At 38.2% G+C, this 14,872-nt stretch overlaps 2 protein-coding genes across 2 annotated transcripts; one reads left to right on the top strand and one right to left on the bottom strand.

The window, feature by feature from the left end:
* The first annotated feature begins 1,252 nt into the window (after window positions 1-1,252).
* Window positions 1,253-4,525, top strand: LOC113762474 (abscisic acid 8'-hydroxylase 4). The gene is made up of 9 exons (XM_027305937.1): window positions 1,253-1,600; window positions 1,722-2,043; window positions 2,255-2,404; window positions 2,505-2,753; window positions 2,898-2,987; window positions 3,096-3,174; window positions 3,359-3,465; window positions 3,613-3,731; window positions 4,126-4,525. The coding sequence occupies exons 1-9, from the start codon at window positions 1,398-1,400 to the stop codon at window positions 4,232-4,234; spliced, it is 1,428 nt and encodes a 475-aa protein (XP_027161738.1). The 5' UTR covers window positions 1,253-1,397; the 3' UTR covers window positions 4,235-4,525.
* An 8,516-nt stretch (window positions 4,526-13,041) lies between these two features.
* Window positions 13,042-14,091, bottom strand: LOC113759110. The gene is made up of 2 exons (XM_027301699.1): window positions 13,401-14,091; window positions 13,042-13,253 (listed from the first exon to the last, which is right to left on the bottom strand). Exons 1-2 carry the CDS (start codon window positions 14,089-14,091, stop codon window positions 13,042-13,044), a joined length of 903 nt encoding a protein of 300 aa, XP_027157500.1.
* Window positions 14,092-14,872: the final 781 nt, after the last annotated feature.

Here is a 14,872-nt window from a genome sequence, read left to right as displayed (position 1 = left end):
TAATTTTTCGCATCAACAATTTAATGCTGTTACAACTTATAAAAGAGTATACATTATTAGCTTATTCACCACGGTTGGTATCATCAATCAAATAAGATATATAAATGAGAGGAAAAATATAAACGACCTTGTTTGGGTTGCGAGTTTTCATAAAAAAAATTCTCTCTGCACATTTTTTAATTTATTTTTTATCTCACATATATAATATCATTACAGTGTATTTTTCTTACAAAATTTTCAAAAACTCACAATCCAAATGACCTTAGTCATATCCCTTTGGGAATGGGAAAGTTAATTCTGATTTGAAGAGAGACATTCAATTGATAATACGTCTTAGCATCTATAAATTTTTTTGCTTGCATCTTTAACTTGTTGTCTACTTAAGTTTTTATGTCACGTTTTTTAATTAAAAAATGCTAGAATGTTATTTCAAAAAACTTTTCAAATAGTCTTTCATCCAAACATTGGTGCGTTTTGATACAAATTTTTTTTTTGTCAAAATATTATTTTGCTTGTATCATAAACACGTTTTTTTAACATATATTTGTATATTTTCAATCACATTTTATTTCATATATATCAAATATAAAAAGTGTTATGATAATTATTTTAAATATTACTCAATTCAAACACGCTCTAGGTTACAACATTTTCGTTGGCGTAAATGGTACAGCAAGTAGAAGTCATCCCCCACAATGGCAATACCGCTCCTGCCAGTGCTAGACTTTTCGGTTACTCGTGAGCTAAATTTGCTTATCATTTAATTGCTGGAAGAGAGTATTTAGCAAAATTTCGATGAAGGATAATACCGTGTAATTTCTGTTAAAATGATACTATTTACATGGTTCTATATGTAAATTCCAATAACATACCATAGTTGCAAGGAATCTGAAGTAAAAATGTAAAATCCGTTGAGCTAGAGAAGGAGGTCAAAAAAAAAAAAAAAAAGCTTATGCTTTCCTTTCTCGATCGCTTTTCATCCTCAAATTTTCTATCCGAACTCCGGAGTTAGCTCATGTTTATCTCAGGGTAAAACTTAAAAGTGGTCCAAAACTTTCTTTATCATTGGGTTATTTGTGAATGCAACAGTGCCATATTAACAGCTAGGAGGACTTTTCACCCAAATTTGGCAAAGCCCCTTTATTTAAATTCAGATCCATCTCCGTCCTTTTCCCCCTGCTCCTCGCCCCTCAATTTCTATATAAACCATAAACCTTCGCTATCCTTCTCATTGACTAAGCCATCATTTGGCAACTACCTTCGTTGCTCAGTACATCCATTATCCACCCCCTGAAGCTCCGATAGAAAAACACAATTAACAAAGCTTGGTCATAGAATACTGCAGCTTGGAGAACGGGAGAGGAACAGAAGGGAGAGCAAAGGGAGAAAGAACTCGTATGGATAATATTGTTTCTACGCTTATATACATCCTCATCCTTTTCTCTACTGCTCTTTATTATTGCCTATCGAAGAACAAGGAGAGAACAAACAAAGGAAGAGCAAAGTTGCCTCCTGGCTCTATGGGATGGCCTTACATAGGAGAGACTCTTCAATTGTACTCCCAAGATCCGAATGTTTTCTTTGCTCAGAAGCAAAAACGGTTTGCATGACTCAGCTAGCTATTAACACTAGTTGATTTTCACATCCTCCTTTAAATTTATGTCCCGCTGCCAGAAACTGCAGAGATCACGAGCTGATGATTTTCTTGTTCTTACGCACAGATATGGAGATATGTTCAAGACCAAGATACTTGGCTGCCCTTGTATCATGTTGGCTAGCCCTGAAGCCTCTCGGTTCGTGTTGGTTACTCATTCTCACTTGTTCAAACCAACCTATCCCAGGAGTAAAGAGACGATGATCGGCCCCTGGGCATTGTTTTTCCACGAAGGAAACTACCACACTCACTTGAAGAAGCTGGTTCATAACTCGTTATCTCCAGAGGCCCTTCGAAAGCTGGTTCCTGATATTGAAGCTATAATCATTTCTTGCATGCAAACTTGGGAGTCCGGTCTGATCACCAACACATTCCATGAGATGAAGAAGGTATTTTTGGAGAGTGCCCTGACGACTTTGTTGTCTTGTTCATTGTAGTATAGCTAGAGTATTTGACTATTTTCATACGGGGTCTCTTAGAAATTTGTTTTTTCTTGATGGGTCCTTCAAACCTTATGGTTTCCGGGACCTCCAATTTGTCATATGTTTCATTATTTTCCTCGCACATGACATGACGATTTCGTGGATCTAACTTGCGCAGTTATCTTTTGAGGTCGGCATCCTTGCTATCTTCGGTCACCTAGAAATCAAGTATAAGAACGCACTAAAGGAGAACTATTCCATTGTAGATAAAGGGTACAATTCTTTTCCCACAAACTTGCCAGGAACAGCGTATCATAAATCTCTATTGGTAAGTGGTGATAAGCTCTTCGAGATCAGGTTGCTGCCTTAATTGGAAAGGAGCTTTCTTGCTGACTCGTCTTGTCTTTTTCACGGTGAATTATGGCAAGGCAAGGAAAAGGTTGAATCAGATCATAAGGGAAATAATCAGTGAGAGGAAGCAGAAAAAGCTATTGGATAAAGATCTGTTGGGTTACCTGCTCAACTTCAAAGATGAGAGAGGGCAAACTTTGACAGAGGATCAAATCGCTGACAACATCATAGGAGTGCTGTTTGCTGCTCAAGACACAACCGCTAGTGTCCTAACCTGGATTCTCAAGTACCTCCACGATAACCAGAAACTTTTAGAAGCTGTCAAGGTGAATTAATACCTGACCATTTTGATCCTCTCTTCTAGCTAGGCAAGAAAAGAAGTACTCTAGCTAGTAAAATAAAACAGTAAAGCCGCGGACCAATTATTTTTATACCAGTGGTCTCATTTTTCGTCCAAAATCTTGCTGCAGATAGAGCAAAGGGCTGTCTGGACCTTAAATCAAGAAGGAAAGCAACCCTTGACATGGGCTCAAACGAGAAATATGCCGCTGACACACAAGGTAATTACTACTCCCCATTACTTTATCCTCCATGGTGACAATTCGAGAGAAAGATTAATGAACTGATCCTCTGATAAGCAAAATTCACCCTCCTAATTGGAATGGCAGGTAATATTAGAAAGCTTAAGGATGGCTAGCATCATATCATTCACCTTCAGGGAAGCTGTGACTGACGTAGAATATGATGGTGAGGTTCCAAACTCACACCTTTTTACCATGTGATATACATTTATAGATATAGTTATATACAAACTTCTCGATTTATTTCCTCGTCTCAATGATCATATTATAGTGCTAGTATTTTCAATTTTTCATGTATATGGATGTACGTATAGTAAATCTTAACTCGTGCATGATTCATATTGAAACAGGATTTCTTATACCAAAAGGGTGGAAGGTGATGCCGCTGTTCAGAAATATTCATCACAATCCCGACCATTTCGTGGACCCCAAAAGTTTTGATCCTGCAAGATTTGAGGTATCCGATTTTGGAGATATCACACTACTTTTGTTTCTTCTTTCTAATGAGTACCAAATTTTACTGATGGTTCTCGTTTTTCGAGATTATTATTATTGTTCTTCTACAGTACTTTGTTTATTGTGTTTGCGGTGGCCTTTGATTCAGGTGGCCCCCAAGCCCAACACCTTCATGCCATTTGGCAGTGGAGCCCACGCCTGTCCGGGAAATGACCTCGCCAAACTGGAGATGTTGATTTTGATCCACCATCTGGTGACCAAGCATAGGTACGATGGCGACCTCGTACACTTTAAAAATATATATATACGGATCAATTTTTGTTTTCATTTAAATTGTGGAATGAATTTCTTTTTTTTTTTTAATAATATTTATGGTACTAATTTCTAAGGTATTTGAATTTACAAACTTGAAAAAAGTAATGGGTTTTTTTTTTTTTTTTCATTTTGCGAGTCTAGGCTCTAGACTCATCTTTTCGTGGTTCTCCAATTTGCTTCACCAAGGTCGCCACGTCATCCAGTAACAAAAATATGCTCATCTATGCTATCAATCAATATGAAATAGTAGTATATATTAATTAATGCTGCACCCTTTTGTTAATCTTTTTAATGTTATATTTTGGGATTTAGCTCTTAATTTTAATTTTATCATTGTCCTTCGCAGATGGGAACTAGTGGGATCCAAGGGCGGCAAAGTACAGTATAGTCCATTTCCAGTTCCTCTGAATGGACTCCCTGCTAAATTCTACAAAGAGCCGACGACCAATCAGTAGGATTGCATTTACAGATGGAGTTTCTTCACAAATTATTTAGCGAAGAAAAGAAAAAGGATGGCCTGAAAATATGGCTCAACTTTTCCAGCAAATAACCACCCTGAAATTTTTTACCTAGGAGGCCAGGTTGGTATTGGCTTCTTTTGTCCGGAATTCTGCTAAACAAGTTGCAGTATCATTATGTTTGCACAAATGTAAAACCCAAAAGTGAAAGAGTACCAAAGGGGAACATTCTCCCTATTCAATTAATCTCAAAGATGCGGTCTCATTATCTTCTTGGCATAATATCAATATGTTGGGTTCAAGTCACCATACTCCAACCAAAATGAATAAATGTTAAAAGCAGTGCCGCCAATGTAGCAGAAGAAGGTAAACGCGGCAAGTCTTCAAACAAACCACTGACCAGGGACCAAGAAATCAAATTCTCAATGAATGCTGCAGCTAAACTGTTGGAGCCAAGAAGAAGACGGCTTGGTTTCTTGCATCAGCGGCGCAAAGATGATCCACATGTTCACCTTACTGGCTACGAAAGGAAGAGACTGCCCTCAACTGCAGGGCATTCAAATGGAGAGCAGGCACATATGCCATTCTATAAATATAATCCCAATTTTCTATTCTGAAGCTAATATAGTTTGGCCGGTGGCACCAATGTTATGTCTCATGCATGGAGAAAATCTCGTCCTTCCTCCCAACTCAATTATTGGTCAGCCTCCACCTAATATATAAATGGCAGGCTCCAAAACGCAAAAGAATAGAAAGGACAGGGAAAGAGGAGGTGGGGTTCGGAAGGAAAATCCCACCAGGAAAGTACACGAAGTTTGTCAACAATGGCGGGCAAACTACAAATAATATGAAATAAATAGCTTCCAGAACATATAAACTCAACTAAATATACAACTTTTTCTGAGATTTTTTTAATCTTGCAAACTTTAATTGCTGAAACAAACATATATTACTTCATGAAACTAGACCTCAAAGAGAATAAGACTTTGGCAGCCGGATTTTTAAGATAGGAGTTCTGGAATTAGTTATCTGACAGCTAGAACAGACACATTCTTTAGGCTACCAAGATCAGCTTCTTTTGCAAGGTTAAAATTTTGACTTAGATTCTCCATTTAAAATGGATTGATCATCATTACACCAATTGTTCTTCTGAACAGCAAAAGCAACACCAGCCCTTTTTAGCAAAGATTAACTATTGAAAATTATAAAACATATATAGATTCTCCGTTTAAAAAGGTTTCCAGTTTCCACCATCAAAAAGAAATCCATACCAGCTGAATCGATGAACTATATACTTCTACCAATATACCCCTCGCTCTACCTGTGAAGTGAATTCATCAAGATTCATTGCTCTAAAGCAATTCTGCAATACAGATTTTGGAAAAATAAAAATCTCCCAAGGGCAATAAATAGGCCCACAACAACCAGTTTCAAATAATTGTAGCATCATTTAAGGTCGGTAATGCGCAATAATAAATAACTGATGCGACAATGCATAGCACAGATATGTCAACTGTGAAGTCGAATTTCATGCCCAATTTATGGTGAAAACTAACATCTGCGATGATAACAAGGCGTGGTTCGTAGTGGAAGTGATTAAAGGAAATACTCCAGCCCCTATTGGTGTATAATTTCATGAACAATCAAAGTCAGAAATCCCACACTTCACCTGCTGGTTAGTTTGGCATGAACCATCCTGATCAATTTAACTTTTTCTTCTGACTTCTATGACAGACATCTCTTCTCAACCAACTTTTAATCCGTTAGCGTCATTATTTCCTTCCATTGCCAAAACATTTGCTTTTCCGTAGCTGTCAAAGTCACTACTTTCTTTGCAAGAGTAATACATTGAAGACCGAGATAATATGCCAAGGTCATTCGTACAAGTTCTCCATCACACCTCCAAACTTCAGGGGATGCGCGTCAAAAACATGACGTGCTATAAACCCTTGATGATCTGAACGCCTGACTATAGTTGCTCACAAGCTCAGCAATCGCCATGTTTTCTGCCCTTCTCTTTCGTAGTTTGTGTGTATATGATGGAACTGGGAAGAACTCGATCTCATCTTATTTTCTGCCTAACAACAATAATCTATGTCACCAACCTAGGGAAGCAAACAGGCATTAAGACAGCAAGAGCAACAATCCTACAAATAAGGTTTGAAGCACTTCAATAGGGTAAAAGAGATTATTCTAGCTATAATGTATCCACAATCATTTTTAGATTTAGAAACCCAAAAAAAAATATATTTTTCTCTCATTCTCATTATTTTGGTAAAAGCCTTTTGCTAAGTAGTAAAAACCAATTCAAAATACTCTAATAGAAGACTGGTACGACAACAATGGAAATGATGAAATGGCAAGTTATGTGCTTGAAGGCATGTCAAGGAACTTATTTGAGCGCAGTTTAAATTGAGCACTAGAAGTGAAAATTGCAGTATATGAACGTACAGGTAACAGAATTGGACCCGAAACCTCACAAGCAATACACTTTTCTGTCTGTTTCTGCAGGTAACACAAGCAATACACAAGCAAACCTCATATACAGGTAACAGTATATGAGTGTGTGTGGGCGTATTGCACCAATGGGCCTAGCCATGTGAAGTGGAGTTATTATCACAAAGCCTTAGATGGAAAGTCCATTATGTGCGGTACAATCCTCGTCTCAAAAAGCTTTCGAGCCCAATCTTCAGAGAACCTAACTGCTGATCAACCCAATCATATTTTCAAGGGATAATGTTTTTGTTTAGACATCAAACCTCCTTATCATTGTCAACAAAGACAAATGGCCGAGCAAGATGAAACACAAGCAAAAAGGTCAGTACAATTCTGAAACAAGAACACTTGCTTAACTGCTTGGAATTACGACAGAAAGAATTACAACAGAAACGCTAGTATCGCATGAGCTTTACAGATGAGGAAATTGAATTTTTTAAAAAAAAAAAATTTAAAAGTGAAAGATTTTGAATTCAAGACCTCTTACTTTTAATTTCTTCTATTTTACCGTCCAACTTAATCCTACGATAAAATTGAAGAAAAAGTTTGTACCCTATGTCCTCTTAGAAGATGAACATGAACGACACTTATCTTCTTACATTATATTCTCAATCTAAACAAGTACATTATTGTACTTTCTAAATTTTTGAAGAACAAGGAAGCATATTATGAAGCACTAGACAGGTTTTGGACCTCCGACGGAGTAAACGGACCAAGGCCCAATGGTTAACTTAGGTGTATGTCTCCATGGGCATTTCTCTTAATCAAAGATGAGAAGCTGACAAATGTCAGTAGACAAAATCATTGAATTCACGACTCTTTAGTGGTTTCGAAACAGCAAAGAATGGGGGGCAGGGTGCACGTACACGTACATGTTTTTATGTTGATTTGGAGGAAAGCGGATGTGGTTATACTACTGTCCAAATCCTTTCTATTTTGTCATCTAATTTAATCTACGCGTACCCTTTTTTTAGGGGCGGGCCAAACATGCTACTCATACTAAAGGCTCAAATCCTAATTTTTTTTTATCAACCGAAGTGTCCATATCACTCTAAATTTAGTGGACTTGACTTATCAAGGAACATTTAATTAATCTTTATGATGTAGTTATACACATATTCATTTGAACGTCCATTAATGATATGTTTGACTTCAACATATTTATTAAACCAGTCCTATGTTAAATTTTTGTGTTTTTCCCAAATTTAAATGTGTTATGAATGCCAACTAAATACGCTCCCAAAAAAACTAACTGGATTCACTAAAAAGCTTTGTTTCAATTTTATTTGTTGGATCAACCAGATGGAAAACAATGATGTTCGCATGTACAATAATCTATGCGACGACTGAATCAATGTACTAATTAAGTATTAACATAACAAATGTAAACATTAGCACGATTTATTTTAAACAATAGAGTTTTTTTTTTTTTTTGGTAAAACAGTCAAGCTCTAATGATACATTTATTGTGTGGCAGAGACCAAAATAAAATGCTAATATATTTTTCTATATTTGATCTATTTTAGTAAAGGAAATATATTTTGCACTTGATTTACACTTCGATCATTTATTTTATTATATAGTTCAATAAATGAAAATTATTGTATAATTAAAATAATAGTGACAATGTGATTATTAATAAAAATGAGAGAGTGCTAATGGGCTAATTGATTAGAATATAGGTATTAAAAAGAAAAGTCAGACACTTGTGGATCTGACAGGGGTCCGGTATAAATATATGGGTGCCGGGCTGTGTCAGCCTGGCACCTGACACCAAAAAAATTTTTTTTTTTTTTTAAAGACACATGGCCCGGCACCTGACAAAGTCTGAAAAAGTTGGCTGCCGGGCACTCTCTGCCCGGCAGCCAGTTAAATTGTTAAAAAAAAAAAAAATTCGGCCACATACTGTTTATAAGATGAATGCCGAGTAGATTAGCCATATTATTGGTTCCTACACGATAAACAATGCCAAGTATGCTGTCAAAGCTGTTGATGCTGGGGAATTATACCACCATTATTGGAGCTTCTTAGAGGAAAGATGACCCAGGTTAGAGCAAAGGGTAGCTGTTAGAGCACTAGGACATTTGGCAAGCTATGAAACGACCTTCAAAGCTATAGCGCTTTATGAAGAAGAAGTGGTTAGATTAGCCATGCGTTTGGCTTCTACCTGTGTGAAAAGCTGGCTGCCGGCTTGTTTTAAAAAAAAAAATGCGGCAGAAGAATGCATTTCTGACAATATTCTTCAATCCACGGAATTAAAGTAGAGGTAAAAATTAAACATTGGTTACATTTCTATGGTGGAAAGTTCACTTTCCTGCGCACAATAAGCAGAAGCAAAGCAGATGTGGAGATGCATAAAGAAGTATATTGGACACTCAAAAAATCAAATTATGCATGGATGAAAAATATTATGTATATTAAAATTATAATAAAAGGCCGTTTAAAAATTTATTCATTATTTAATGTTCAATACTTATATTTGGTAAATTAAAATAATTAATTAAATATTCTATTATATTATAAGTAACTATATATCGTTAAGTCGATTGAATAATATGTAAGCAATTATTTTTTTTGGCATTTGAAGTAGTTGTCTATTAAGTTTTAATTGAAATAAAGATTTTATAATTATTTGAAATTATGCAATAAAAAATCACTGTAAGATAAACATAAATGTAAGATGAAAAAAAAATGTAAGATAAACAAATTGTATGATTCAAATATTTGATTTAATATGCAAAAAAGACAAGAAGAAATGGCAAGAAGTTTTTTAAAAATTAATGTGAGTTCTTTATATTGGTAATCACCTTTATTTGTTATTTTAATCATAATACCTGATTATAACCGATTATAATACCTAATACTATTTACAACTAAAGTTACTACATATGCAAACTAAAATTTTCTATTTCACTAAATTTTCTTTTATATATGATGCACGTTTCATCATTTGTTAAAACAAATTAAATGATAAAACAAATGACAAACAAATGATAAATTTTAACAAATAAATATTTTCTGAAACCTAAACCCCAAACCCCAAACCCTAAAGAAGAATGCATTTCTGAAACCTAAACCCTATAACCCTAAACCCTAAAAGCCTAAACCGTAAACCGTAAACCCTAAACCCTGAACCCTAAACCCTAGACTATACACAGCGTAGAAGTACAAAATAATGTAACCTTAAAGAAGGAACCCTAAACCCTAAAGAAGAATGCATTTCTAAAACCTAAACCCTAAAACCCTAAAAACATCCACGGAATTAAAGCGGAGAGAAAAATTAAACATAGGTTACATTTGTATGGTGGAAAGTTCACTTTTCTGCGCACAATAAGCAGGAGCAATGCAAATGTGGAGACGCACAGAGAAGTATATTGGGCACTGGAAAAAAGCTGATTATGTATATATGAAAAATAGTATATATTTGAAAATTACAATAAAAGTCCTCTTAAAAATTTATTCATTATCTAATGTTCAATACTTATATTTGGTAAATTTAAATAGTTAATTAAATATTCTATTATAATATAAGTAACTATATAGCGTTAAGTCGATTGAATAATATGTAAGCAGTTATTTTTTTGGACATTTCAAGTAGTTGTCTATTAAGTTTCACTTGAAATAAAGATTTTATAATTATTTGAGATTATGCAATAAAAAATCAACATAAGAAGAAAAAATGAATAACATGACATTGTACAATCGTGAATTTAAAAATAGCGATAAGCATTATAATAATAAAAGATTAAATTAACGCTAAATCCTCATATTCAAATATTTGAAATTGTAAAACATGCAATTGAAATGATCATATCAACGGTTGGTACGCCTTTTGCCCTTGCCTTTATCACCTGGTGTTGTAGACGGACAACAAAATCTTTTAGGCTTTCGTCTGCAACGATCACAAAGAGCATAGGGTCCTACGTCATCCTCCTCATCCGACTCAACTGTCGTACTGCTATCACCATCGTGTTGAGAACGATACGTGGCAAAATCCCCCGTCTGACCGTATGTAGTAGTAGATATCGGCTGGATCGACGCAGGTACGGTCGTAGTCTGTCCAAGGGTGTAATAATCGGGAAGGTCTGAAATGGAAGGGACACCACCCGTTTCGTTCAGAAAATTGAATATTGGATGTAGCTTAGCAGTAGAAGATGAGTCCGCTGCAGTGGCAACGTATCCAAATGGAGGCTCGTTTGACGAGGATGGAAAATGTCCCCCAAATACAGGCAAATATGGAGAGGGCCTGGAATATACACCAAAAGGTGGAAACTGTGGCAAAGGCGTGGCATCTAGAGCAATATGCTGTGAGTGCGGGAACGATGTCACCTGAGGGGTAAAGGCCGATATATTCTGTCCAGGTGACACACCGTGGATGTCTGTCATCGACAAAGGCACAGATGTGGTGAATTGATTACTAGTCGGGTTGTAATGCGACTGAGTGCCCCCCTCGGTCATTTGAATGCCTGTCTCCTCAATGACTTCGTCCTGCAACCCATGCCTATGGCGTCGACTTCTACTAGATGATGGTCCACCTTGTGTAGGGACACGTCGCACGCGAGGTTGGATAGGAATTTCTGGTGTCACATGAGGATTATGATTGAAAGAATCATAATCACCACCAACCATGCGATCAAAGCGCTGGAGATATTGCATTGATCCATATGCTCCATCAACAATTGTTGCAAGACGTGGATGAAATCGACTTTCAGGGTCATCAAGTTCAAGTGCATCAATGTGCGTTGCCGACCAATGCGCTGCATAGTATTCATCTGACATATACAAAATAGGAGAAAACATTATCATCCATTGTCCAAAAGTAAATAAATTAAATTTGGGAAATAGTAGTAATTTACTGAATACTCAAACTGGCCCGAAACTCCATGCAACATTTGTCCAACTTGTGCCTGCTGCTGGATAGGCGGCGTAATGTACAGAACGGTGTGATTGTGATACCACTCCAGATAATTATTGAAAGGCCTGAACGTGGTTGTAGGCACACCAGGTACTTGTGCTTCTCCACGCGCATTCCAGTATCCTATCCAATTCCGATGAAAATGAGCCCAATTTCTTCCAGGATAACCGGAAATCTCCAATTGGTGTAAACCTCGATTAGTGTCAACTTCTTCCGGAATTTCCTGCCTCATCCCAAATTGGCGCATGACACGATCTGGACAATGTATTTCGACGATGTGCCAGAAAATTAGAGGGACTCTTGCCCGCCATATGCGCTCCCCTCTTCTGCAATAATCAGGTAGACTAGCCAGTACGCCATCGCTATACGGCATCCAAATAAACTGCTACCATAACCATAATTTAGATACGATCCAAAATTAAAAACGAGGGACTATAAAATATAATTTATTGATATGTAGGACGTTATACCTGATCCAACCGCAATAAGGCTAGCTGCTCCCGATAAGATGTAGTGGATCGGCTATAAGGGTCAACCCCTGTTCGTTCAGCGGCCCATCTACCACCTCTAGGAAAATCCCCAATCCCAGAATATGGGAGTACATCAGGACGAATCACGGGAATCCGCTCCCACGCCCAAAGCTGTACTAACAAGTACGGACCTCCAGATGTGATTGCAGAAACACGTGATGCGTGGCACAATCGTCGGTATAAACACGCCAACGTCGCAGATCCCCAGCTATACTGGCTCATGGCATCCAAATCACGAACATAGTCTAGCCAACTTAAACTGACGACGTTCTGACACGAATCTGCAAATAGCAATCCACCCAATAGAATTAGGATGTTCATCCGGGCATACTGGCGAACCATCTCATCAGAAGCATCTGCAGGCAGTGGCGTACTCAACCGTCGGGATATGGATGATAACTTCAGACGACCGTGGTTGAGCATGTTATCTTCTGGCCAATATCCCAAAAGGTCGTTAACCAATTGTTTGCGGTCTAATGGACTACGTTTCGTCTGTACTAATGTGACGGGTAGACCATCAACGCTTAAACCCCACAAAACCTCCACATCCTGCAGAGTCACAGTCGCCTCTCCCATAACTGGAAGGTGAAAAGTGTGTGTCTCTTGCCTCCAACGCTCCACAAGTGCAGTTGTGTGTCTCTTGCCTCCTAGCAGTTGTGATACAGTAAATGCCTCTCTGGTGATCGAACACTTGAACTGCATGTGCCCTCCCTTTTTTTTCATTTTTTACATATTGACCCAACATTTTTTTGGGAGCGCGTATACTTGATTCCATGCCACCTTGTGATTTTTGACAAACAGGTCAACTGTTTGGTTGAATGTGAACCGTATACATGCAGTAATTGGAAGCAATCGAGCGTCCCTCAATAAATTGTTGAAACATTCGCCATATTTGTGGATATGTGCCCCCAACGATATCCCCCATCTTTGCACAGAGCCCATTGCTCGGGTCGAACTGATCCACCCGTTAGCCATGTGTACGCCTCCGTATTCATGGAGTAAATCACATTCATGATGTCCTCATACTTGCGCGGCTGATTTGCCACACCAGCAGCGTACATCAGGCTTTTTAAGTCTACCAGGCAGCATAAAATATCGTCAGAATAAGTTTAATATATGTTTAATATGTTAGGGTGCGGTGAAAAAATATTTAAGGGTTCGGAGACAATTTACCTCTCATTCTTGAATTTTTGTGTGAAATTGCTCCGAATATGAATCAAACAGAATCGGTGCACCCCTAATGGCTCCTGCCACTCTTCGAGTGTACGCATTGCGTTTATAATGCCGTGGTGACGATCAGAAATAATACATATATTTTGCACATCACCACACACGTGAATGCGTAACAGTCTCATGAACCAAGACCAACTCCGATTATTCTCCTCATCAACTAGGGCATATGCCAAGGGAAACATTGAATTGTTAGCATCAAACCCTATGGCGACAAGAAGTTTTCCCCGATAAGGCCCTTTTAAAAAGGTACCATCCACGCATATCACCGGTTTTAGATAGCGGAAAGCTTGGATGGCTGGAGCAAATGCCCAAAATATATAATCAAAAATTATTGCAGAGGGGGTACTTAATGGATGATGATCCCACACAACTACCGTCCCTGGATTCGACTGTTGTAACTCCTCAATATATGTCGGCAGTTGCGATATGGATGTCGGCCAGTCCCCATATAATATATCAATGGCACGGCGTCTAGCGTACCAAGCCTTCTTATATGACACATCGCAATGAAACTCTTGTTTCACCGATGCCTGAATTTCCTTGATTTTGTACACCGGACCATTCATAATATGGGGAATAATGTGCTCGGCAATTATGTCACTACTCAATCCACGGTGATCGTTACTATAGCAAACACGGACGCAAGTATGTGCGTCAGCAAGTGTGACAATCATCCACATGTTGTGCGAGCTCCGTAAGGTTGCACGAAGCTGCCAATTACAAGGGGGGACGGAGTTACGAGCCCGACAACGGACATACCAAGTCGTTGGCGTGCTCTCACGAACTCTGAACTCCCTGTTCTCCTTGATGGACCACAACTTCACAGCTCGTTGGACATGCTCCTTTGATTCAAAAAGGAGGCCCAATTCTAAATCTCTGGTGTGTTCGTTCCACATTCTTAACTTCTCCACTCGTCCCAGCATCAAGGGGGTCAAAATTCAATGCAGCGTCAACACCAGCTTCATAACGCAGTTGTGGACCCTCACTATTTATCCAAGGAGCACCATGATCCATGTCATCATGGGCCATAGATGTGCCCTCTAGATGCCCTGCTTGACTGTCAGTACCATGTTCGTGGTTCTCATCATCGGAACCACTAAGATTGGGCTCCGGTTCGGAGTCCATGTCAACATCTACAAACTGATCGTCAGTAGATGGCTGTGCATCAAACATTGGTGCCGATTCAATATCCGCACCTCGAGAATGAATGGTTGAGGTGTGAATTATCGGTCGAGCACCTGTACATGGAGGATCATTATTCGTCCGCCGACCAGTACCCCTTCTTCGCCCTCTATGCCTTTGTTCGACATCTGCTCCAGCTAGTTGGGTCATTTGACTCTCAAAATGGCCGACTGGCTGGAATAAAGATATATGTTCGGAACTGCTACCGCCTCGCTCAAGATTACCACTTATAATTTGTAAACCATCGGTACCATGTTCTTCTAAACCCAATAGCTTCTC

This window comes from Coffea eugenioides, chromosome 2 (assembly GCF_003713205.1).
Source record: "Coffea eugenioides isolate CCC68of chromosome 2, Ceug_1.0, whole genome shotgun sequence".
Taxonomy (NCBI): Eukaryota; Viridiplantae; Streptophyta; class Magnoliopsida; order Gentianales; family Rubiaceae; genus Coffea; species Coffea eugenioides.
This window is presented reverse-complemented; position numbering and strand designations above follow the sequence as displayed.

Excerpts from the sequence above, each read along its gene's own strand:
- LOC113759110 (XM_027301699.1), bottom strand. The coding sequence starts at position 14,091 with ATGTGGATGATTGTCACACTTGCTGACGCACATACTTGCGTCCGTGTT. Across the intron at positions 13,254-13,400 it reads ATTAGGGGTGCACCGATTCT|ACTTAAAAAGCCTGATGTAC; the intron begins GTTTGATTCATA and ends GCTGCCTGGTAG.
- LOC113762474 (XM_027305937.1), top strand. The coding sequence starts at position 1,398 with ATGGATAATATTGTTTCTACGCTTATATACATCCTCATCCTTTTCTCT. Across the intron at positions 2,044-2,254 it reads CATTCCATGAGATGAAGAAG|TTATCTTTTGAGGTCGGCAT; the intron begins GTATTTTTGGAG and ends TAACTTGCGCAG. Across the intron at positions 2,754-2,897 it reads AACTTTTAGAAGCTGTCAAG|ATAGAGCAAAGGGCTGTCTG; the intron begins GTGAATTAATAC and ends ATCTTGCTGCAG.